The sequence below is a fragment of the Dasypus novemcinctus genome, chromosome 10 (genome assembly GCF_030445035.2).
Source record: "Dasypus novemcinctus isolate mDasNov1 chromosome 10, mDasNov1.1.hap2, whole genome shotgun sequence".
Lineage (NCBI taxonomy): Eukaryota > Metazoa > Chordata > Mammalia > Cingulata > Dasypodidae > Dasypus > Dasypus novemcinctus.
Window position 1 is genome coordinate 56,414,508 of NC_080682.1, and position 23,334 is coordinate 56,437,841.

The 23,334-nt window shown below is 41.0% G+C and overlaps 1 protein-coding gene across 11 annotated transcripts in view; it reads left to right on the plus strand.

The window, feature by feature from the left end:
* SLC1A2 (solute carrier family 1 member 2) overlaps positions 1–23,334 on the plus strand; it is a 177,821-nt gene that overhangs the window by 70,723 nt on the left and 83,764 nt on the right. The window contains exon 1 of one of the 11 annotated variants that reach the window (XM_004446834.3): positions 526–662. The exons of the other annotated variants lie outside the window; for them this stretch is intronic. Within the exon in view, the coding sequence (XP_004446891.2) occupies positions 577–662 (86 nt within the window). The 5' untranslated portion in view covers positions 526–576. Of the gene's footprint in view, positions 1–525; positions 663–23,334 lie in introns of those variants that run through there. 11 annotated transcript variants of the gene reach the window in all.

Below are 23,334 nucleotides of genomic sequence, written 5' to 3' on the forward strand. Positions count from 1 at the left end.
CATGGGGGCTGGTGTTCAAATCTACCTTAAAATAATAAATTGACCTATGATTTTACATTTAATTAGAAAACAAAACAGAGGCCTGTCAGCTGAATTCATGAATAAGTTAAGCTGTAGAATATTTCGAATTTAAAAACAGAGAAAGAATTGCGGCCTGGAACATTTCCAGACTTCAAAAGGAGGCAACTTCTTTCATTTACATTTGGGCCTTTGAAGTTAATTGAATTAAGTACTTTAATAGGTAGGAGGTAAATGTATAAGAGCGAGGCTGTGAAAACTGAAATGGTTAATCATGGGTGGCAGGAATGACGTGTTAAAGAGTGAATGCAGGTACGAAAGAAGGGTCATCTGGTGATAGAGTGATGGGCTCAGGGGCTTACCAGCAAACTGCTGAGAGCCAAGCGGAAATTCACCAAACCCGGGACTCCCATGATTGCACAACGTCCAAACAAACACTTAATGACCTTTAGCTCTCAAGCCAAATGAACAGCAGTCAACAGGACAGTTTGTTATTTCTTTGACATCAGAACACTGGCTAGGTAAACAAACTTTAAAGCACCTGACGGATTTTCCTCCATGGTAAAACAGGACCGTGATGGAAGACGAAAGCTCATTCCAGTGCTACATTGCCAGTGCGTTCCTGGAATGGAGAAAATGGTCAGGTCAGAAATCTTGGGTAGGGTGGAGGTGGATTGTGAGGGGGTGATGCGATGGAAGAATCACTTTGCTTTCCCAAAGAAAGAGAAAAAGGCAAAGGAAGAAAGATAGGTTATTCTAAAACATTCATTAGAGCTTATTTTGCTATTTGGCAAAGACACTTGCTTTCCTCGGGGACTGAGATAATGCCTGTGAGCTAGATCTTCCCTAGAAACATAGAGATGTAGAGAAAGGAGTGAAAATTTGGAAGCATAATAATCTGTTAATCAGAAAAACAATAGGCTTCTGGAAGTGTGTCAGGATGGTGAACAAAATGTAAATCCTTGCACCCCAGCACCTAACAATAAAGCAGACGCATGGTACAGACCTCAATAAATATGTGTTGAATGAATGAAGACATGACATTCCTATCTTTCCACATGAGGTTTTCCCCCTTTAAATGAATGCTTAAATAACGCATTAGTAAGGTATGTAGTGATGATTTGGAAGAAATGTATTTTTTACCAAAACCGTCATCCATGATTGCATCTCGAAGAACTTACACACTGAGAAGTGTGGGACACTACTCTTGATGAATGTGTCCTCTGCATTCAACCACTGAACTTCTAGAACTTCTAATGTTAGTGTTGTCAGCAATCATTGTTGAAGAAATTGGTCCAGATAAAGATCAATGGATTTTGAAAATCTAACTATTTCCACTCAAAAGTGCAGGATAAAGTGGGCGACTTTATTAAGATGTATTGTCAACCAGTTAACCCTGCTGCAAAATCTCATGGATCCAAATAGTCAAAATCAAAAGTGTAAATGATACTGTACTGCTATCTATAGTTGGTGTGATAACAACACAACTAGCAGGCTTGTTTTTGATGGTGGAATGGCGTTGTCAAATATTGCCAAATATATAAGATATTTGGTCCAATATTAAACTCTGGAATCCTGTTAAACCTTTCCCTTTCTCTTGCGACAGAGTGTCACAAGGAAAATCAGCTCCCCCTTGCTATTTACCTCCTTCAAATTATTCTTTTTTTCAGAATTGGAAAGAAAATGGCTAGTGTTCACTTAGTCCTTCAACATCTGTCTTTTGAGTGTTCTCTATGTTTTGGGCACAGTTTTAGGGTTTTCCGGAGTCAGGACAATCTTCAAATACCCTACCTTTTTCCATGTTGTTTTTTGTGCTCAGAAATCTGAGAAGAGGATCAAAAATTATAAGTGAAGTGAAGCAGAAACTTGATAGCAATACTTTAGGAAACGGGAAGGATTAAAGTGTAGAAAAGTTGCATTTTGAACAATGGCTTTCTGAGCTTGCCTGACACTGTGGACGGTACAAAGTTGTGAAAAACCTAATACTTTTCACTTTTTACAATAAGTAGCTTTGTCTGTTTATGTTGTGATCTGTTTCTCCTCTCTGTTTAAAACTGATTCATTTGTTTGTAGTTTCATTGAAAAAAAGGTTAATATTCTAATGATAAAAGTCCTATGTGTTCATCATAATGACTTGTTAAAATGTGGAGGAGGATAAATAAGGAAAAAAATCAACCGCAATTTCTTCAACCAGAGTTGAAGTCCCCTTGTCACTCTGGTCTTTGTTCTTGTGTCCTCACTTGTATTGTGATCAGTATACAAGACCTGTTTTTTGCTCAACCTGATGGTCATGCAGTAGGTTGCTATGTGGGAATATGGTTAAGAAATGACATCTTTTAATGATGTTTATACTTCATTGTCTTCTGTGGCATCATTTGCTTGACCTTTTTTGCAGTGATTGAAGCCATGGGTTGCTTCCAATTTCCTGTTGTATGAAAAGTGCTGCTAATGACCGTCTTTGTCTTAAATGCATTTATTTTTCTTGGAGATTGTTCCATGGTCCATATTCCCAAATGGGATTACTGGGTCCATGAACACCGTCAGATTCATGATACTTGTTATCTGTTTCTATGAGGACTAAATCCAAAATGCCTAAACATACTTGATGGCACCAAGCTCCACTCTGTTTTAACTTATTTCATTTATATTTGCTGCTTTAATAGGGACCTAAAATTAAGTTAAATAGGTTTGAATGTACTTTTTAAAAGTTTTACCTTTTTATAGCAAGAGTCACAATGTTTGTAATAAAAATGGCAAGTTAAATAGGTAATAAGTTAATTATTGCCTAATAAACTCTAAAAACATAATATAAGAAAATTAGTTTCTCTATTTTTATGTAATAAAATTCACATAGTTACTTTATGTTTGGGAAAAGTTCTGAAAGAGCAAGAATTGCTTCAGTTTTTATTTTTCCTCATTTTTCTTTATTTCCTCCATGAATATTTGGAAATTTTACATCTCTCAATCCTATATGCCTACTTTTCCTAAATGCTTCAAAACAAACCTAAACAACAAGAGACGGGTTATATTCTAGACCTTCCTTTCAATAATTTCCTTTCAAGTAACTGAGAAAGTTCCTTGAATTTTGCTGCCACAGAGGAAAAGATACAATATGTCCTTGACCCAGTGTGGCAGTCTTGGAAAGCACCTCTTCTCTGACCACTTCACACCTTACCCATTCTGTGCGAGGTCCAGGTGGGCCCTGGGAGTTACCCTGAGTCTTAGCAATCTCAGCTAATGTGTCTCCACAGTGGTTGGCCAGAAGCATGCAAACACTGGAGAATTCTCTCCAACCAAGCCTATTTACAATCCAGGGATATCAGGGGGATCAAGGATATTATTATCCCTGTAGATTTGATAGAACAAAACAACAGCTGCCTGTAATATCCTTGTTAAAAGTCTACTAGTGATATTGTATGGGTTGATTATTGTGAGGATGAACTTGGAAAAAAATCATGGGGTCTCCCAAGTCTAGGTATATTTGGTGGTCTTCAGTCCATACAGGGGCTCCCAAAATTTGGCTAAGTAAAAAGCTATGGAATCCTTAGAATCCTTATGGCTGAATATCTTACAACCTGCTGAAAAGACAAAACCAACTGTTGAAGCAAGTTGGTATATACCAAGAACATAATATGATTATTTAATTTATATCTAAGGAGGGGGTAAAAAAACAAACAAACAACCTCCGTAGTGGGCAGAGTATTATTCATCACCTGCCATTTTCCCTATGAGAAAACCAAGGCCCAGAGAGTTACCTAACTTGTCCAAAGAGAAGATCAGCTAAGGCATGGAGTCTGACCACTCCCTGCTATTTTGCAACATACCTGCAGGGAAATAAGGTGGCTGGGGGCAGGATCGATGGGTGCTTCTCCCCCACTGAGCCTCAGTGGTTCCCAAATGTTCTTCATCTGAAATGATACAAATTATGGGAGAAAACAGAAGGGACCATGGGGGATTCCTAGAGAGGAGTGAGGGAGGAGGGCTGAAGGCTCAGGAGGAGGGAGAGCAGGTCCAGCCACGGTGGGCCTCACTCACAGACCCTCTGGCCACTGGTCTTTTCTCATCCTGTGGGTAAAACCTGTGCTGTAAACCTTTCTGCCCACAAGGTAGAGGAGTATGGACTCACATTGACCAAAGGAGCCTACCACGAGGGGAAACTTTCTTTGAAGCCTGTGTTTTATCCTTGGAAATCAAGCAAATTTCATGTCATGCTCCATCATTTTTCTGTGCTTATTTCTATTTAAACAAAACATATTTTTTCATTTTTGAAATTATGCTAACATATATATAAAATTTGCATTTTAACCATTTTAAATGTAGCATTCAGTGCAATTAATCACATTCACAATGTTGTGCTACTGTCACTATTATTCATTACCAAAAAATTTTTTTCATCACCCCAAACAGGAACTCTTTACCCATTAAGCAATAACTCACTCTTTTTCTCTTACCCCACCTCTGGTACCCTCCAATCTACTTTCTGTCTCTAAGTATTTGCTTATTCTAGATAGTTTACATAAGTGAAATCATACAAGAGTTGGCCTTTTGTGTCTGGCTTCTTTCACTTAACATAATGTTTTAAAGGTTCATCCATGTTGTGTCTTGCATCAGAATTTCATTTCTTTTTATGGCTGAATAATATTCCACAATTTGTTTAGCCGTGTGTCTTTTGATGGAAACTTGGGTTGTTTCCACCTTTTTACTATTGTAAATAATGCTGCTGTTAACATTGGTGTAAGTGTATCTGTTTGAGTCCCTGTTTACAATGCACTATTAGCATTTTGGGTTGGATAACTCTTTGTTGTGAGAGATGTTTAGTAGCATCTTTGGCCTCTACCCACTAGTTAGAACCCTTTCCCCCAGTTGTGGCAACTGAAAATGTCTGCAAACTTTACAAAATTGTCTCTGGTTGACAAATGCTGTGTGAGGGCAAAATAGAAACATTGGAAGAAGTGGGTCACTACAAAGCCTTTAGCCTCAAGCTTTTCTCTACTCTAGGGGTCTCTTTCCCAGTAGGCTATGAAAAGCATATCTCTGGCATCCAATTGCAGATTTAAGTGTTTTGGGCTCTCTTTTGCAAAATGGTCAGACTCAAGGCTTTCTAAGGACATTGCTAGGTATGAATTTTTTTCTGAATTAAACATAGCATTATGGAATTTTAAGTAATACTGATAATGACCTGTAGCACCATGCAAATACCCCTGTCTATTGAAGTCTTCCTTTCTCAAGGTTTACAATGTATTTTGATATTATACTAAATGTTATGATATTGTTCTTTATTTAACATCCTCTGAAGTGAGGCTTTGACTTCTTATTGAAGTAAGAGTAAGAAATTACTAGGGAAAAAGCTACAAAGAGTAGTAAATGTTTCAATGTTATTTAACGTGCGGTGGATAAAGTACCATTTAGCATGTCAACATGGTAGAAAGATGGACAAGATTTTCTGCCTTCTGAAGCTCTAGCTCATGTTTGCCCTTGACGTTCCTGATATTTGTCAAGGATTAGAGAAAGAAACCTTTGGTCATCCGAGGTGGGAATCAGTCATTTGCTTTCTAGCTGTATATCAGAGATTCACATTTCCTCATTCAGCAAAGTTTTCCTGGGTTCTTATTGTGCTCTTAACTGGTGGTTCAACAGTGAGGGAAAAGGCCCGAGCCTGTCCTGATGGATGAGAAAGGCAGTGCAGCCTCATCTCCTGCTGCTTTTGGAAGGTACTTAACTCCATTCTACACCACTCTTGGTTGTAAGCTGCACTAGCAATTTCATAATAGTTTTTTGATAAAAAGAGAAACACCACACTAAATGTATACATTTTGTATATAATATGCATCCCAATTTCAGAAATGTTAAAAATTTTTTTTAAAAAAGAATATATCTTAGAATCAAGGAAATAAGGTTTCAAATTCAAGTATCGGTCCCAAAATTCCACAAATCTGGCTTAGCCTGGAATCCTATTGCCTTAATGATTTAGGGAAATCAACATGATGCTCTGTCTCATGTTCAGAAGACTGCTGAGCTCTCTTCTGAATTTTGGAAGCTTACATTTCTCCAAGCCACCTCCCATCCTCAGTTCCCACTTGTGTTGACGTCTTGCCCTCCAATCTGTTATCGTCCGCACAGGCTGCTTTCCATGCTCCTAACTTCCCTGGGAGCCTTTTTGACCCCCACTCCCTAGAGTTCCATGCCCCAAGGCTGCGGATGTGGCAGGCTGTGCTGAAGGTTTGAAGCCTGAGGGAAGAAGGGTAGCTTGCACTGTAGAACAAAATAGCCAAGGGAATACAAGGGAATACAGTATAGTGAAGTGGTCAAGAACAAAGTTTGCGAAGTCGGAGTGAGCTTTTCAAAACTCAGCTCTGCTACTTAACTGTATAACTTTCTTTAAATCTGCGTGCCTCAGTTCCATCACCTGCCAAATGTGGATAAGAATAATACCTACCTCACAGTATTGTTGTAGGTATAGAGGAAAATACTTGGAATGATACCTGTCCTAAGTGCTTTGTAAATGTTAGCTGTCACTGTCATCAACACTACTATTGCAGTTTTGCCATTGTCATTATGATTGAAGGCCCTTGCCACCCTTACCAGCTGGGATAGTTTTCAGTGGTCATCATTGCTATCAGGCGCCTGCCTCCCCACCGTGTTGAGAGGAACAGGGCTTCCTCTTCAGACTCCTCTTCAGACTCCTTGTCCATTATCCCCAGTCCCTCAAATCCCCATTTATTTCCTGCACAATGTAGTTTAGCTATAGCATTAGCTCACTCCTAACCACTTCAGCTAATCCTCGTCATCCAATGTGTCCATCAAAGTGTGTGGCCAAACAAAGGCAGCTCTCTCTCTGGTGCCCTACAGTACTCTGAGACATTTCACAATTCTAGTTGGGGCTGAGAATATTAGGAGGAGAAACCGTGCCACCCCTTTGGAGAAGGGAGCTGGAGACTGGCTGGAGGCTGTGTTAGAATAGCTTCTAGAAAGATGGGCTTGGCAGCAGTTCAGGATGAATGCCTTCCCTTGGCTCTGCCAAGGCAGGTGTGGATAAAGAGTTAACCTGACCAACCTGCCAGCCCAAAATGTGCTAAGTCATAGAGCTTTCAGTAATGAAACTTTCCCTCTACAGAAGACTGTTGCTTTGACTGGAAAGGGGCCATAGACAAGTGAAGGTAATTCACTCCCAACACTGACATTCTTCACTCAGCCTGAGAATTATGGTTGAAAGCCAAGTAAGGACCAAGTGGAGATGTAAATTCAGGTGTAGGATGGGTAAGCAGCAAGGTGAGAAACAGGTAGCATTGAGCGTTCTTAGAGATGAAGTAGTCCTTTGACTTAATATGGAGTAGTATGACCTATTCAGTTAACTTATCTTAATAAAATTTTGCTTTGATTATAAAGATTAATTTGTGTTTTTCTGATAGAAAGTTTGAAAAATAAAGGAAATAATTAATAAAGAAATAAACACCATTCATTACCCTACCGTTTAGAGGTAGCCACTGGTAAGCTTTTGTGCATACATTTTTTTTTCATCAATACATGTGCAATTTTTATAAAATTATGATCATGCTATATATGCAGCTTTCTATTTTGCCTTTAATGTGTAAAAGGACATTGTAAGTATCCTATGAGGTCATTAAGTATTATTTGAAAACCAAACCTTTTTAGCATCTGAATGTCTTATGGCCAAGGCTTAGTGGTACAGAATGGCAAGGAGGACATGTGTCTCTGCTCTGGAGTGTTCTTCAGATAGATCTGCAGTCCCTAGAGGAACTGACATGCTGTCTGTGAGAGCAGAGACGTGTTGATCTTTCAGGGAGGTGGGAGAAGGAGTGGGAAGTCTCCTCCAGCCTCCCTGCAGAAAGCCGTATGCAGTGGTTAGAACCCAGACTTGTAAGTAAAGCATCCGTGACACTAACATTTACTTGCTCTTGATTAACCTACCTAACTCTCTAACCCCAGTTTTCTCATCTATAAAGTAGGACTAATAATATTATCTATTTCATTGGGTTATTGGAGAATAGCACTTGACTTCATGTAAGTATCCAATAAATGTTAGCTGCTGTTATTCTCTTAAATGAACACTGGGTCAGCTTATTCCTATGGATGAGGATAGTGGGTAGATTGGTTCACTCTTTAAGAAAGTACTCTCTCAAAGAAGTAAAAATGTTAGAAGGTTTAATATGTCTTCTCAGAGCAGTGGTGAGTTCAAGGTTTAGGTGTTCAAAAGAATAGAATCTTCAGACTCCTTCCATGATGTTTTCGAGGCTATGAGTTTCAGTGTCTCCAATGCCTGACAGGCAGTCCCCCCCCCCAAGCACTGGGTCCAGACCAGAGGGGAGGTCCAACTTCCGATCAGCTAGAAAGGTAGCTAAGAGTATTTGAATAAATCATCAAAAAATGCTTTGCTTCCGCCAAGCTTTTTAGGGTCCTGATTGAAAAGCTAGGATAATATTTTATCTCCGTGTGCATTTCTGGAAGGATCCCCAGGTACCTGCGGTTCTAGTTTGAACCAAGTCAGGGAGTTGGGAAGTAGCATAAGGTGGTGCGAAAAACCTAGGCTTGAATCTCAGGCATGCAACTTATTAGTTATATGACCCCTCGCAAGTTTCACAACTCCCCAACCTCTCTTTACCTTCTGTTATTCAGGGTAGACATTTTGTACCTTTTGGGTTGATGTGAGTTTTAAAGGAGACAAAGTCTATGATGTTCCTAACACCATGCTAGACAGAGTGTAGATGCTCAATATTTGTTAACACTATTACTCTCCTTCCCATCATGCAGATAAAGCAAGAGAGGATAAGAGTCTCTTGGTTTTTTCATCTAGAAAAAGGGGACTGGAACAAGAAGAGTTAATGGCAGAGGCTCATTCAGCCTCTGGGTTCTGGGAAATGTCTTCTTTGTGTTTGGTGTCAGTCTATCTTTCTCAAAAGCAGATAGTGAGCCTCTAGTATTTCCTGGTATATCCCAGCAGATAACTGTTGATTATATACCATGTTCCAGCACCATACTGATCTTATTGAATGCTTTCATTTCATGGCAAAGGAAAACTGAGGCCCAGAGTCATTAGGAAACCCATCTAGATTTTCCTAATTGGTAAGTGGTGGAACTGGGATTTCAACCCAGGTCAGTCTGCCTTTTGAGCCCAAGTTCTTAACCATACCAAATAAAACCATTGGGCCTCTAAGTACATATGACTTCTGCCCATGTTGAGAAAGAAACATAATTCTTTCTAGAAGTCTTGTCCATGATTAAGTTGAACTTGTCTAGTAGCACCTACACAAGAGTGGCCACTCTGACTTTCTGGTGAAATTTGTACATCCCTCTGTAGTGGCGGATATACCTCCCCATATAACACCTTATTGAAATTCCAAAATTACCCATTTTACAGATAAGGAAACTCAGAGAAGTGAAAAATTTGTTTCAGAGATTGCTTGGAATTTGAACCCAAGTCTTTCTGACTCCTATACCTTGGCTTATTCCAGGATAAATATTTTCTCAAGGCTGGTGTCATCCATGGATGGTTATACAGAGAGTATGACTTATGGATCTTAGAGAGGAGCCTATGATAAAGCCAGTCTCCCTTCTGCCACTCTCTGAATTTTGATCATGGAAATCTTTCTATGCTAAACATGTTTAAAAGCAAATCTTCTCATTACTATCCACTCTGGACCAATGAAAAAATCTCCTCCCTCTGACTTTCTTATTTCTGATCATTACCCCTCTATTTTCTTAATTAACTACATTCAAAATCTCATTCTTTATTTACAAAAACTCAAAAAATCTTTCATCCATTTTTTAATTCAATGAATATATTTTTGGAGTCTTTAAAAATGTGTCAGCTACAAAAATACAAGCAAGAAATAGTTACCACTTAGCAGAACTTTCTTTCTAGTTTGAGAGACAAACAGGTAAATAGATTTTGCCATGTTTTTGCTAAGAGACCCCCCAGAAGAATCCATGTGGAAGGATTCACACTCCTTTCTCTTGCCATCACTCTTGTTTTAGGAGCAAGTTACTCAGGCAATCAGGACCTTAAAGGTGATTAGTGCAGTCCTCATTTTAGAGAAAATGTTGTTGAAACCCAGAGCCATTTAGACCTCATTGGGTGTTGCCTGGACTATGGCAGTACCTGCCTGAGTGGTCTCCCCCCTGACATGTTTCTGCCTCTGCTCCACTCTAAACAGGGTAGCTTGGATCTTCGTCAAGCACAGCTCTGATCATTTCACTCCCATGTGCCCTGTTGCCTACAGAGCTCAGTGATTTCTCAGCCTGCAGTCAAGGACTTCCACCATGGGCTCCTTGTCCACCACTGTCTTTCTTGTACTTGTCCACCCTCCAGGCAAAATGGACTACTCGTTGAGCCTTGACAGGCCTCCTAGTTCTCCATCTGGCTCATGCTCTATCCAGACTACCTCTGATTAAATCTTTTCCTTTTGTACTTGTCCCCTGTTCTATTCCATTTTTCTTGCACCTCCCTAACAGAAAATGCCGTTTCTTTCTTCTGCAACACCTAGAACCAAGATACAACCTGCATGGCTGATAAATGCTTTTGTTTGCCCATCATACAGCTTAAAGAGAAAAGAATATATGTATGACCATTATTTAAAAATTGGGAAATTGCAGGTAAGCATGTGGATTTCTTGCTTGAAAAACTTGGGAGATCATAAAACTCTCTCTCGGCAACAATTGGCTGGAAGTGAAGAGATAATGATCTTTTAGACTTGACCTATGTTCTCCAGTTTACCACAAACCCTCCATTGGCTATTGAACCACTTATGGTAGAGAAGTGTTTCTCTGTACTCCTGTCTTTATCAAAAGTATAAAGGTGAAAGCGGGGCCTAGTGGGCTGTTTCTTGTTCCTTCTCTATTTCATTCATTTAAGATACTTACCTAGAACTTGTACCTTACATGAGAACGTAAACTTGAGGAGGGCCAGGACACTCTGCCTTGCTCACTGCGGCATCCTCAGCATCTAGATAGAGCTAGAGTTTAGTAGGCATTCAGTAAATATTTGGTGCTGGGCAGAGACGGCTGGAGTGTGTAACCCCTCAAGGGAGGAGGTTCTGTACCTGGACAGCAGTCATTTTTGCATAACCGAAGGAACACAAGCTGTTCAAGTCTGAGTTCAGCAAACTCTAGTGCATCAGTCTTGAAATTCATTTGATTTCACTACCTAGAGGTTCAGTTTTGTGCACACACCTCTCAAGGAATATTGAGCCTGCAAAAATGCCTCAATTTTCTTAGCCACATTATATCATACTTCATGTTAATTCTGTCATTGGTATCTGCTGGTTATCCAACAACTCTTTATTTTCTGAACATTTCCTAAATGTGAAGATTGTCAAATGATTGATGAGTGGCATAGCCTTTTGCTTTCATGCGGCCAAGTTCTCTCCCTTGAGACCTTATTATTCTCTGTGGCTTCCATTACCATCTTGATTTGGATGACCATCAAGCCCTGATTTCTCTTATCATTTTCTTCTTTGCCATTTTCTAGTCTATCCAAATGCTCTGGCAGTTCCCCAAACTTAATGTCTTAAGATAATTTCCCATCTTGCCCCAAACCAGCCTTCCCACATATGTCCCTGTTAATAGCAATATTATTCTTCTCATTGACCAGACTTGAGCTCTCACTTTTCACCATCGAGTCCCTTCTCGCCTTTGATTGCTTTTGATTTGGTGTTTGTTTTTATTTTCATGCTTCTCCTGCTCTCTCTTAGGGATCCTTTCTCTCCGACTTTTGTGAATTCTTCTTTCCCTGCTTTCCTCCTCAGGAGCAGCTGTTTTGCAAGGCTTAACCCTCACGCTTCTTAAGGTCCTTTTTCTTGCCTGTTCTCTCGATTGGGAAGTTAATCTCTTCCCTCAGCTTTTACTAGTAGCTTGCTGTAGTTAACTCCAAATCTTCAAAAACATCTTTTGCCAAAGTCTAAACTTCGATTGGCATTTAAGCACCTCCACGATCTGAACCTATTTATATTTCCAACTCCCTCCCCACCCCAGCTCCTTGCCCACAAAACCTCTGCTGTGAGCAGATGGACTTTTTCAATCCTGTGCCCAAGTCATGTAGAGTAGGCTGCGGGAGGCCTGCCCCCACGCCCTGCACGTGCCCTTGCCTCTCCTCTCTGCTTTGTCAGGTTAATGCCAGTCTCAGCAGAGGGGTCACTTCATCTGGAAAGTCGTTCCTGACTTCTTTATGAATTCAGAAGAGAACAAGCTCCATGGGCCTAGGTTCTTACTGTCTTCTCTTTCAGTCAGTCTCCAAGCATTTACTGAATGCCTCCTGTGACTCCCCAGTGAATATGATATGAACCTGCCCCTCAAGGAGTTTAGAGTCTGGTCACATCTTCTGTTGTTAGTTACTCTTGTTTATATGTCCTATTGCCCCCACTAGACCCAACCCCTTGAGGTCAAGGGCTGGGTCCCCATCATTGTACCCCATAGTCCTATATGCACACCAAATGCTCAGTAAATCCTGAGTTGCGTGAAAAGTGAAGACTCCCTTGGCTTCTTTCCTGTTTGGTTTACTATCTACTCTAGTCAAAGCATGGCTCAAAGGGAAACTCACGAAAGGCATAGGGCTGGCAGGAGAAGGAATAGCCCAGGGAGGGAGTTGTCCCTGATTTTCAGCCCCAGAGCAGGAGCTGGGGTAGAGAGGGGTGCCTCAGTGAAAAGCAGTCATGGCTAAAATGCATTAAGAACACGGCTCAGATTTGACTTCTGACTTCCCTGCTTAATAACTGTGAGACCTTGGACAAGTAGCTTAATCTCTCTCTGCCTCAGTTTTCTCATTTGCAAAATGGGTCATGGAATAATGTCAATTTTTTGGAGCTAGTTGTCAGACTTAAATTAGGAAATAAATTTAGCTGAGTGTAAATCATTTAAAACAAAGCTTGGCACAAGTAAGCACTAACTAAATAATTGCTATTACTTAGATTTTACCTGGCAATGGAATTCACTGTTGATTTTCACTTTCAATTTTATATCTTTCTGTAGACATAGTGCTTATTATTTATGTAATCTGAAAAACAGACAAGACCACTTCTTGTTTTTTTTTTACTTTCTTTTTATTTAAATGATCAAGAAAGACTAGTGGGTAAGGGACATATGGTTAGACCCTGCCGGTCCCTGCCTCTTGTCCAGCGAGTGCCTTTCCTGGTGCATTTTGTACTGGGGAGGGCAGCTTTACCCCCGGCTCTCCTCGCACTCTGCCTCCTCCCAGCCACAGCAGTTCAGCTACAGCCTTCCTGGTTGGTGGCATGATTGTCACCCAGCGAGCCTGGCATGGAAAACCGTGAATGAAATCACCTCCCCAGAGAGGACGCGACTCTGAGTGCAGGAGCAGCAGCGCGGAGCCCGCATGTGCTCAGGACTCAGCAGAAACCTCCAAGAACTGGACGGGGGTGCAGAGCCGGAGGGAGAAAGGAGGGAGCGCGAGGCTGGGTTTGCAAAAGCAGGAAAAATGTCCATGCTTTATGAAGCTATAATCAGAGCCCTGGTATTTAGCAAGAGTTATTAGGTGTGTGGGCCTTAAAACTGAGAGTCCTGGGGCGGGGGAAAGCAGGTGTGATACTGGCAGGAAAACCAGACGAAGCGCCATGGAGTGGGGTGCTTGCCTTCAGTACGCTGCTTCGATCCGCTTATTTATTATTATGTAAATTCTATTATTTTTTACTCTTGGGATATTCGACACTGGACTTAGATATTTCTTAGACACTGGTTCTTAGAAAGGGGCCTTGAGCTTGAATTTAAATAAATTTAAAAAAGCATTATTCTTGTGGGGACATGTTGGTGTGAGTGTGATATATTTATTAAATAATACACAGTATAGTGTAAACTCAGTTTTCACTTGACTGGCAAAGGGGTCCGTGGAACAAAGAAAGGTTAGGTTAAGAACCCCTGACTTAGAGACAAACCAAAAATATTTGTCAGTTACTCGTTCTCTGTCCGGAGCAGAATTGCTAAGCCTATGTGAGTGGTTCGATTTCCTTACTACCTTCTGGAGACTGAGTGCTTCTAGGTCACTTCCAACTCAGAGTGCAGTGGAGCGGGAGTCAATGAGAGAGCTCAGGACTCAGGAAGTCCCAGCCTTCCTGGAGAGAGGGGCAGCGAGTGCGCCTGTGTGTCCTTCATTGTTCCATGTTAATTTTTTCAGTGCCCCAAGCTAAGGTAGCAGGTAGGGACTCACATTCTTTTGAAAATTCAGAACCTGCAGATTATCTGAAGAGAGGTGTGGCCTCCTCTTTGGCACTCCTTCACCCCTGAAAGGGATGGCAGCCTGGACTCAGTTCTTTGGAGCCCCAGTGCCATGACAAAGGCAATGGTCTTCAATGGTTGCAGCAGAACAGAGAATCTCAGTCAAGGATGCATACTATCCCTTAAGTGTATCAAGCATTTAGTCACAGAACTTACCTGTGCACATTACAGAGAGGAGATCTTCTTTGCTCTTCCTAGAATATACCAAACTTGCTCTCTATGCCTAGATCACTTATTACTATATGACATTATCTGTTTGTTGGTTTATTCTCTCCCTTCCTTTAGTATGCTAGCCTCTATTCCATTCACTGTTGTGTCTGTAGCATGTAGAGCAGTGCCAAGCACAGAATAGATGTGATCCTGGATTTTGTCTAGATTCTTTACTATGCTGCAGAAATGAATTTCAAGAACACGTCGAGTGAGTTAGGCCAGTAATTTATTCAGGCAGCAAGGGATGAGAAATGGGAGAAAACAACAGATCAGGTAAAGAGGAAGGTGTTGAAAAGTGATAAAGTGGACTGATTTACAGACTACAATTTGCCATTATAGATTATAAATCCCCAGGTTTACTTGCGTAGTGATCCAAGAGCGGGAGAAGGCAGCCAGCGTCAGGATCCAGAGGCAAGAGAGAGTGTTCAGGCCTCACACTTGGTTTTTGAACCATTAATTATTCCACCCCTTTGCTAATGGCATAGGAGGAGTTATAGCTGTTTGCTGTTTTGATTGATTACCTCACCCATCAATCCCGTATGAGGGCTCAATGATAAAGACCTTGGGGAATATCTAGGGGCTTCTTCTGGCTTCCAGAAGAAGTCTTCGTTCTAAATGGCAGAATCTTGGGAATGGGGGTCTTCCAGCAGCCATCTTGGGGTTACTGATGTCCACGTGGTCTCTCTGCCAGGTTCCAGATCCATCTATTGATTCCCTATCTTACTAGCCTGCTCCAAATGCTCAGTAAATATCTATTGAATGGATGAATAAATGTATAACCTTCATTATATTTGGAAGTTAGAGGCAATAAAATGGTAGAGAAAGAAGGTCTGAATTCTCAGTGGAGTCACTTCTCGGCCATGTGTCTTAGGTACTAAGCATTTCATCTGCTGTGAAGTGATCACCTGGGCACTGCAATAGATGTTTAGGCAAAAGCCTTCCAGGGATTTCACAATGCTTGCACTTGTATCAATTTCATCGACCCTCTAAACAAACTAGATCTATGTGTGTGTGTGAAAATGCAAGGGTCAGGTCCAAGAACACAAAATAATGAGTTATCCCTGTTTGGAGATGGGAATTCTGACAATATTGACAAATCATAGTTGTTTTTGTGTCATGTTTGGGACCTCACAATGTGTCAGAGTGGGACAGTGATGGAAGTCTGACTGCAAACTCCAGTTCCACTATAGAATCATTAACATGACCTTCTGGAACAAATGTCCCGGCAGCTGAAAATTAAGTGACCAGGACAAATTTGGAGCTAGTATTTTCTGATGCGTGAGCTCCGATGTGAATGGGGTGGATGAGTGGAATTAATGCTAGGAAAGGAATCTCCATTTTCCTCTAATTTTAAAGAAGAGTGAAGGGTACCACACTATTCTGCAAGTTATATTCCCACTGGGATAAACAAGCCCTTGTCTCTTCTGGACAGATTGTTTGCTTTGTCTCTTGAGTGTAAAACTCAGAATCATTTCAGAAAGAAAGTTATCTTCAGAAAGAAAGTTATCAATGTCTATATCAAGTGAGTTTGGAAGTTAAATACCGCACACAGAGCTCATTGTCTCCCTAGTACCCTCCTTTGTAAATAACAGCTTCTTAGTCTGGTCTTTTAAAATGTTAATATTTTCCTGCATTAAAAAAACTCTCTTCTTCCAAACACTCTAGATGGCTGATTCACCAGTTCTCAAAAGAAGTTTTAATTATACAGTGTGAGACATGAACAGAGTCTTGTTTTAAAAGTCAAAACCTACAAAAATATATAAAAAGCCCCCCTTGCACACCTACTTCCCAAACCATCTTCAGTTCCCAGAGGTGACTCCTACAGTTTCTTGTTTCTCCTTCCAGACTTTTCCTCCATGCATTGTAAATGTACACGTAGATCTATAATTGCAAGCATACTTAAAGATATATCTTGGACATCTTTCCATGTCAACTCACATAGCACTACCTTATTATTTTTAACAGCTGCATAGTCTTTCATTGCATTAGAATGTACCAGACTTTATTCAACCACCCTTCTATTGATGGAATTTAGGTTACTTCTCAGTTTTTACTGTTACAAGTAATTCTTCAAAAAAGATACATTTTTGTGCACACACATACACATTTTTCTAGGATAGATATTAAGAAAAAGATTTTTGGGGGGAGGGTCAAAGGGTATTACAGACTTTTAATTCCAGTAGAAATTACTTAATTGTCCCCTGTAGCAATCCAGACTTCCCCTGTTAAATTTCTCCATGTCTTTGCCAATCAAAGATGTTTTTAACCTTAAGAAAACATTTTGTCAAACAGTTGTGCAAAAGGTGTTGTTTTAATTTGCCTTGTCCTGGTTTCTAAAGAGGTTGAGAATTTGTTCATATATTGCTTTCTATGCTTCATACCTTGGTGGGGTCTTAAAGTGGTTTCAAGTGTTTTCATTGATAGGGCCATTTTAGAAATGCCTTTCCGTTATGGCTGATGGTTTAGAGGGTTGCTTAACGATTGCAATACTTTCGTATTTGTGGATAAGTTCCCTGTTCCTCCCCCTGCCTCTCTGGTCCCCCCCCCCCATCTCCCTTGGCACCAGCTGTTAAGAGAATGTGCAGCGCTGCTGGAGCCCTTCAAGACTGCCCCAGAGCTGTCCCAGAATCCCTTCAGATTGTTTGATGCCCTGATGTACCATTTAAAAAATATTTCGATCATTCCCTTTGCCACTCTCAACCAAATGTACCCAACCTCAGTTGAAATGTTTTTTAAATCTCTCAGAGTTTTGGCCCTGGGAGGTTTATGGTAACATACTACTGGTTTGTATCTTGAAAGGCCCCTGCTTTATTTGTCTGTTTCCTAGGGTTATGCTTACATAATTTCCTTTTGACCATAGCCTCCATCTGAGAGGGCACATGGGGGGAATTAGATGACCCTTACATAATTTGTTATGTAAGAAGCCAGAGGATGCTGAGTTTCACTTGAGTGTCTACAGAGTTTTCTAAGCAGTCTGAAAGTCCATTTTAATGCACTTTTATGTTGTCTCTTTCAATCAATGACTTCTTTAAAAGGCATTCCCTTGTTTATGGGAAAAAACAAGAGAAGGGGGAGAAAGAAAGAATAAGGACTGACTGCTTCTAGGTAGCAGGCATTTAAAGTGGTTATTGCATCTAATTTAATCTTCTCTACAGACCTGTTTCCCTGTATAGATAAGGAAATTGAGGCTTCCAGGGGTTAAAATGCGTTGCTAAGGACCATCCAGCCAGAAAGTGGTAAAAGCTGGCCACCAAAGGCTTCCTGTAGAATGTGTGTTTTGGGGTGGGAGGCAGGGAGTGATTCAGAGTGAAGTTGAACATCTTTTTTCATGTCCCATTCTCTTGAACCTGAACATTTGTCCACTGACTATAATACAATCGATAGGAAGCTCAGACAGTTCCAATTGCTTAGGGTGCCTTGGAGGCCAGCTGGTGGCCAGCTCTTTGATCTCTGTGTGCGGGATGACATGACCCTGGCTGTGCCCAGATGTACAGACGCCAACTTTGGGCTTCCTTATGCCAGCCTTCCCTTTTACCTCTAGCTTGGCACTAAGCTAGGGCAGATGCAAAACGAACAGGACCCTTGTAACATGTTTGCCTGACGCGAGCTGGGTCCCGTTGCATCTTCTCTCTTTTAAGGGCAGTGACACGTGAACAGAGAGCTCATGTCAGAGTGAATGTGTGAAATGGCCAAATATTTCAAAACCTGTATTAACTAGAAAGCCCAAGGAGATGGGGCTCTGGTTTATTTAACTTTTAGGATTACTGGGAAATGAAACCAAGAGTAGTTCATCATTAAATAGATTTTTTTCTTAGTGATTTCCTCTTTAAAAAAAAAATCCTTACATTGAAAAAGTAATGCAAGCACATGGTAAAACATTTTAACAGTGCAAAACAGTCTCCCTCTCACCCAAGACCCACAATTATTCAATTCTTCTCCTCAGATGCCACCATTATAAACAGTGTTCTTTGATCCTTTCAGAAATATTATTTGTACTCTTTGCATATACAATAATAAGTGAGTATGTCTGTGTCCATCTATCATCTATTTATCTTTCTCTCTGATCATCTATCCATCCAGCCACTTTATGCTTAACTCTCATGGTTGAAAATCTTTCTAAAATGCTTGAATTCATTCTTTTGTCTTGGTGTATTGGGACCATTACAGGATCTTACCAAGACAGAGGGTCTTGTGGGAACCCCAGGGTACCTGTCTGAGATCCAGTCTTCACTCTGGAGTTCTCCAGCTGGTAAAGGAGCAACACTGAGCTCTTTACCAGCCAAAGACCTCCCTGGGAGAGTTTGTTTCCGTACCTGACCTGACACTTCTCCTGAAGTTGGTCTCTCCCTTCAAGGCAGAATATAAGATAACCTTGTGTGATGAATGGTTCCGGTGAGGCGGGTTCTCATGGAATCCATGTTTTGGCAAAGGCTGTCCAAAGATCTTGACCCACAATCCTGCTGCCCCACATCGTTACTGCCTGTTCACATATGTTGATGGCTGGACAACTGTATACCCCAATACTCCCTAGCATGTGCTTTTCCTGGTTTAGCATGGCAAGAATGAAGGGCTGGAAAATGGCTATGACAATTCCCACTTTTCATCACTCTTTGTTATACCTTCTCCCAAATCACTTGCCATGGGAAAGCAGTACTCTACTGGGTCTTGTCATGGGATAGTCACAAAGAGAAAACAGGATGATCCCCAAAGAATGGCCCTCTCGAGAGCAGTGATATGGTTTGGAAGGTTCCCCTTTCAAAGACAAAAAAATAATCTGTTGGTTCTGTTCCAAACCTAGCCAGATCTTCTGGAGAGCTCTAGATGCTGGCCCCTTCATATTGTAGCATTCAACGTAGCCCTAGGTTCTAGCCTCTGCCACTCACTGCTATGTTACCTTGGGCAGTCTTAGTGAGGAAAATAATTATATCTACTTTAAAGGTTGTTGTGAAGGCAGGACACTAATTGCAAGTGACTGTAGCCTCACTTAATCTGACTTAATAATACAAATAATATTTCTGGAAGGATCACAAGACACTATTCTTAAGTTTTGACTTTTAAGAACAAAAGAATGTATTATTTATTAGCTGAAAAGCCTAGAAGTAGCTTCAGGCATAGCTGGATCCAGCCCCACCTAAACCACAGTGACAGGAGCCGAGGAGCGGAGGTGCCCTGAGAGAAACAAGGGGCTAGAACCCAAAAAGACACGCAAAGCAGCAGGTTTGCAGCCTAGGATCTAAATGAGAGGCCAGGAAACTTTTTTGTGAAGGGCCAGATAGTAAATATTTTAGGTGCTGTGGATCATGCAGTTTCTGTGGAAACTACTCAGCTCTACCCTTATAGCACAAAAGCAGCCATCAACAATAAGCAAATGCATGGACCTGCCTATGTTCCAGAAAAACCTTATTTACAAAAACAGGTGGTGGGCCAGATTGCAGAACACAGAATTGTCTTACCCCACATAATCCAGAGACCTCAACAAATAAGATCTGGCACATACAAAGTACTCAGAAAATGCTAGCTGTTATTATGATGTATAACATTGCTATTACTGTTTACACTATAGGTAAGGATAATAACGATGATGACATGGATGATAATTACAATAATATTGGTTGGATAATGAGGTATAATGAATTATGAATAAGAGGTCAGCAATGTGTTCTTGGATTGCTTCTACACTTTCAGGGGAGCTTCCATGGCACATAGTCATAGAACTAGAAGGGCCTGAAGAGGTGTCCTAAGACTCACAGAGGAGTCTTAGTCTCCAATAAGAGATGACACACGCACAAGTTCACACAGCAAACTAGTGGCAGTTTTGGAGTTTGCAGCTGTTTTCCAGTTCTTCTCCTGAAGTCTTGAAGGACACTACCCTATAGGCAAGTAGTAAACATAATGCAATTGAACACACAGGTGCAGTCAGACAATAAATATTCATTGATTTCTGGATCCCAACTGGTTAACTTGGTAACTCAGTATTGGTGAAATTAAGCTTGTAGAAAGACCTGATTCTGGATCAACATGTGTTACATGACTCATGAGAATTCCCTGCTGCTGAGATGACCCAGATGTTTGTTTTACATGCAGCTTAGCAAACCCCTCTCCCTACATTTGGAAACAATGAGTAAAATGAATAGTTGCTCACTGCCTTCCCTGCTGCCCTTTTTGACACTATTTCTATTGGTTTGACATGCTGGCAGCCCTCTAAACAACTAGCCTTCAGGTTGGCTTCGTGCTGGTGGGAGGTTCCCCTCAAATAGTTTCCTTGTGTTTCAAGAGAGTCCTATGGACTGTTTATCCATGCTCAGTGGGTGAGATCCATTGGCCAAATTCCTCATGATGTTGGCAATGCCCATAACTGGGTTTTGGTTAACCAACAGTCCTGCAGTGATCTAAGAGGTGGCTATTTTAGAAGTACAGCTCTTTAGGTCTTATTATTTCCCAAAATTTATTTCCAACTGTCATCCCTCAGGGTCATTTACACAAATTAATGCAAAGAAAGATTTTTTTATTAGTCAAAAATAAACCATAGAATCTTCTGATCCCAAGTACTACGGAGACCTCAAGAAACAGAACTGAAAATCTGGGATTTGGTTTACTGTTCTTCTGAGCCAAGGGGCAGCAAACTTTTTCCGTAAAGGGCCAGATAGTAAATGCTTTAGGCTTTGTGGGCCATACAATCTCTATGGCTGTGCTTTGCTGGCCCCCACGCTATGCTCTAGTTAGTTATAAAGAGCAAACCAAAAGATAAAGTATTTGAATTGCCTGCTCAGTTACTTGAGCATTGTTGGAGAAAAACAGCACTCACTGGGACATGGAGAGTGATATGACCACAGGCAGATATTTATTGAGAAGATCTCCAAATGGAGAGGTCTGAAGAATATATATCAGTCCCGCACCAGCATGGTGGGGCTCTGAAGAGAGACTTCAGCCCACTCATGGAAGGTACATCCATAGGTGGGGAAATGTTAGTTCATGTGGAGGGGGTTAGGGTCCAGAGTACAGCCTTGGGTCAATAAAGGGCTGTAAAAGTGAATTCTCTTTGTGTATGGCTTGGGGTGGTGGGCTAGGAGGTAGGGTTTTCTTGGAATACAGGAGGGTTTGATGGCCCAGAAGGGATGAGGGTCCTTATCTGCTCCATTCCCATGGTAATATGGCTCATTCTTGTGGGGAGAGATGCTGTCTTCCACACACAGGCAGCTTGCTCAGTCAATCGGAATGGAGCCACAGCCTTATGACCTGGTAATCATTGCAAACCTCTAACAAGCATCATCTTTAAAGACTTGGGCTTTAGAGTTGAATGGATGTAGTTTCAGCTCTGTGGTTCTGCTGCTAGTAACTTTGCATGTTAGTGACCTAGACGTGTTAATAACTTTGGTTTCCTTGTCTTTAAAATTAGGATGATATTACTACTCTCCTTATAGAGTTGTTCTTGGGAAGATAAAGTAAAGAAAGTCACTTCCATGGTACTGGGATGCTTCTGTAAATGACGGCAGTATAATCAGAATGATGGCAGTTTAATCAGGTCTCCTGTTGGTAACCAAGTCCATTGGGCGAAAGCAACTATTCAATAGCACTTGATTGATGAATTGACCTATTTGGGTCACCTTCAAAGGAAACTTGGTGGAGAGTGCTAAGAAGACTTTTTTCAGTATCTTTTGTGGGGGAAAGTCTGAAGAGACTGGGTCAGATTTACTTCACTATGAGCTTGGTGCTAACTCATGACAGACTGTCTTTCTTTCTCTGAAAAATGAGGCCTCACATCTCAAATTAGAAATCCTTTCCTAACATTTCCTTCAGCCATGGAGTTAAGTCAAATGGCATGTCCTGAGTTGGGATCATCAACGCTGTCTGAGAACCAGTGATGAGGCACATTAGAGTCCTGGGGAGCACTGGGACCTTGAAAATTAGTTCCCAGTGATTTCATCCCGCTGCCCTTGATTTTGCAATTGCTGTTGCTATGGCTGAAGTTTGAAAGTATTTGGCCTGAAGCCACTGTAGGCTCATCATCCTGGGGGAATGTTACTTTCAATAAGTGAGTGTCTTAAGTATTTGTGAAGAATTATCAGCAATGAGGTTGAAGTTGGATCCTTCAGTGAGTAGAAAAAATAAGAAGTTTCTTTGAGAGTGGCAAAATAAAACAAAATCAAGCAACACCCTCCCTTTTCTACAAACACACACACTACTTTGGACAATTCAAGGTATGATGAAGTAATTAAAGGAACATCTGAGAATGTTATTCTCGTCTTAAAGTTTCAGGTTCTTGCAGCCGCCATTCTTGCAAGAAAGGGAAAGGGCTTTGGAGGAAGACAGACCAGGGAGTGATTCTCAGCCCTGCCCTTTACTAGCTGCTTGACAATGAGCAAGTTGCTTAACCTTATTTCCTCATCTGTAAAATGAGTAATAGTCATTTCTTACATTGCATAAAATGTCTGTCTTAAGAGGTGCTGGAAATAACTACAGTCCAGCCAACCTGTACCAGCTGTGAGTCCAACTCAACAGATCTGCACACCCCTTCCTTTCCCTCCCCCCACACCATTGTAGACTTGTAAAGAAAAGGCTGAAGCCATGTCTAAGCATTTTAGCACATGCTGAATCATTACTCTAGAGATGCTAATCCTGGGGCCATTGATAACAAGCAGCCTTGCAGAGAAGATAATGAGAACCCTACTCCACTCCCTATAATCTGCTAGTCAGTCATGGATTATTCATCATGTACTGACTTGGCCTGCTCTAGGGGGAAGGTGAGATCACAGGTCACTTGCTTTTTTTTTTAATTTAAAATTTTTTTACACTTTTAAAATTAAAATTAACAGATCACAAAGAATGTGCATTAAACAAACATAAAAACTATAAGATGTTCCCATA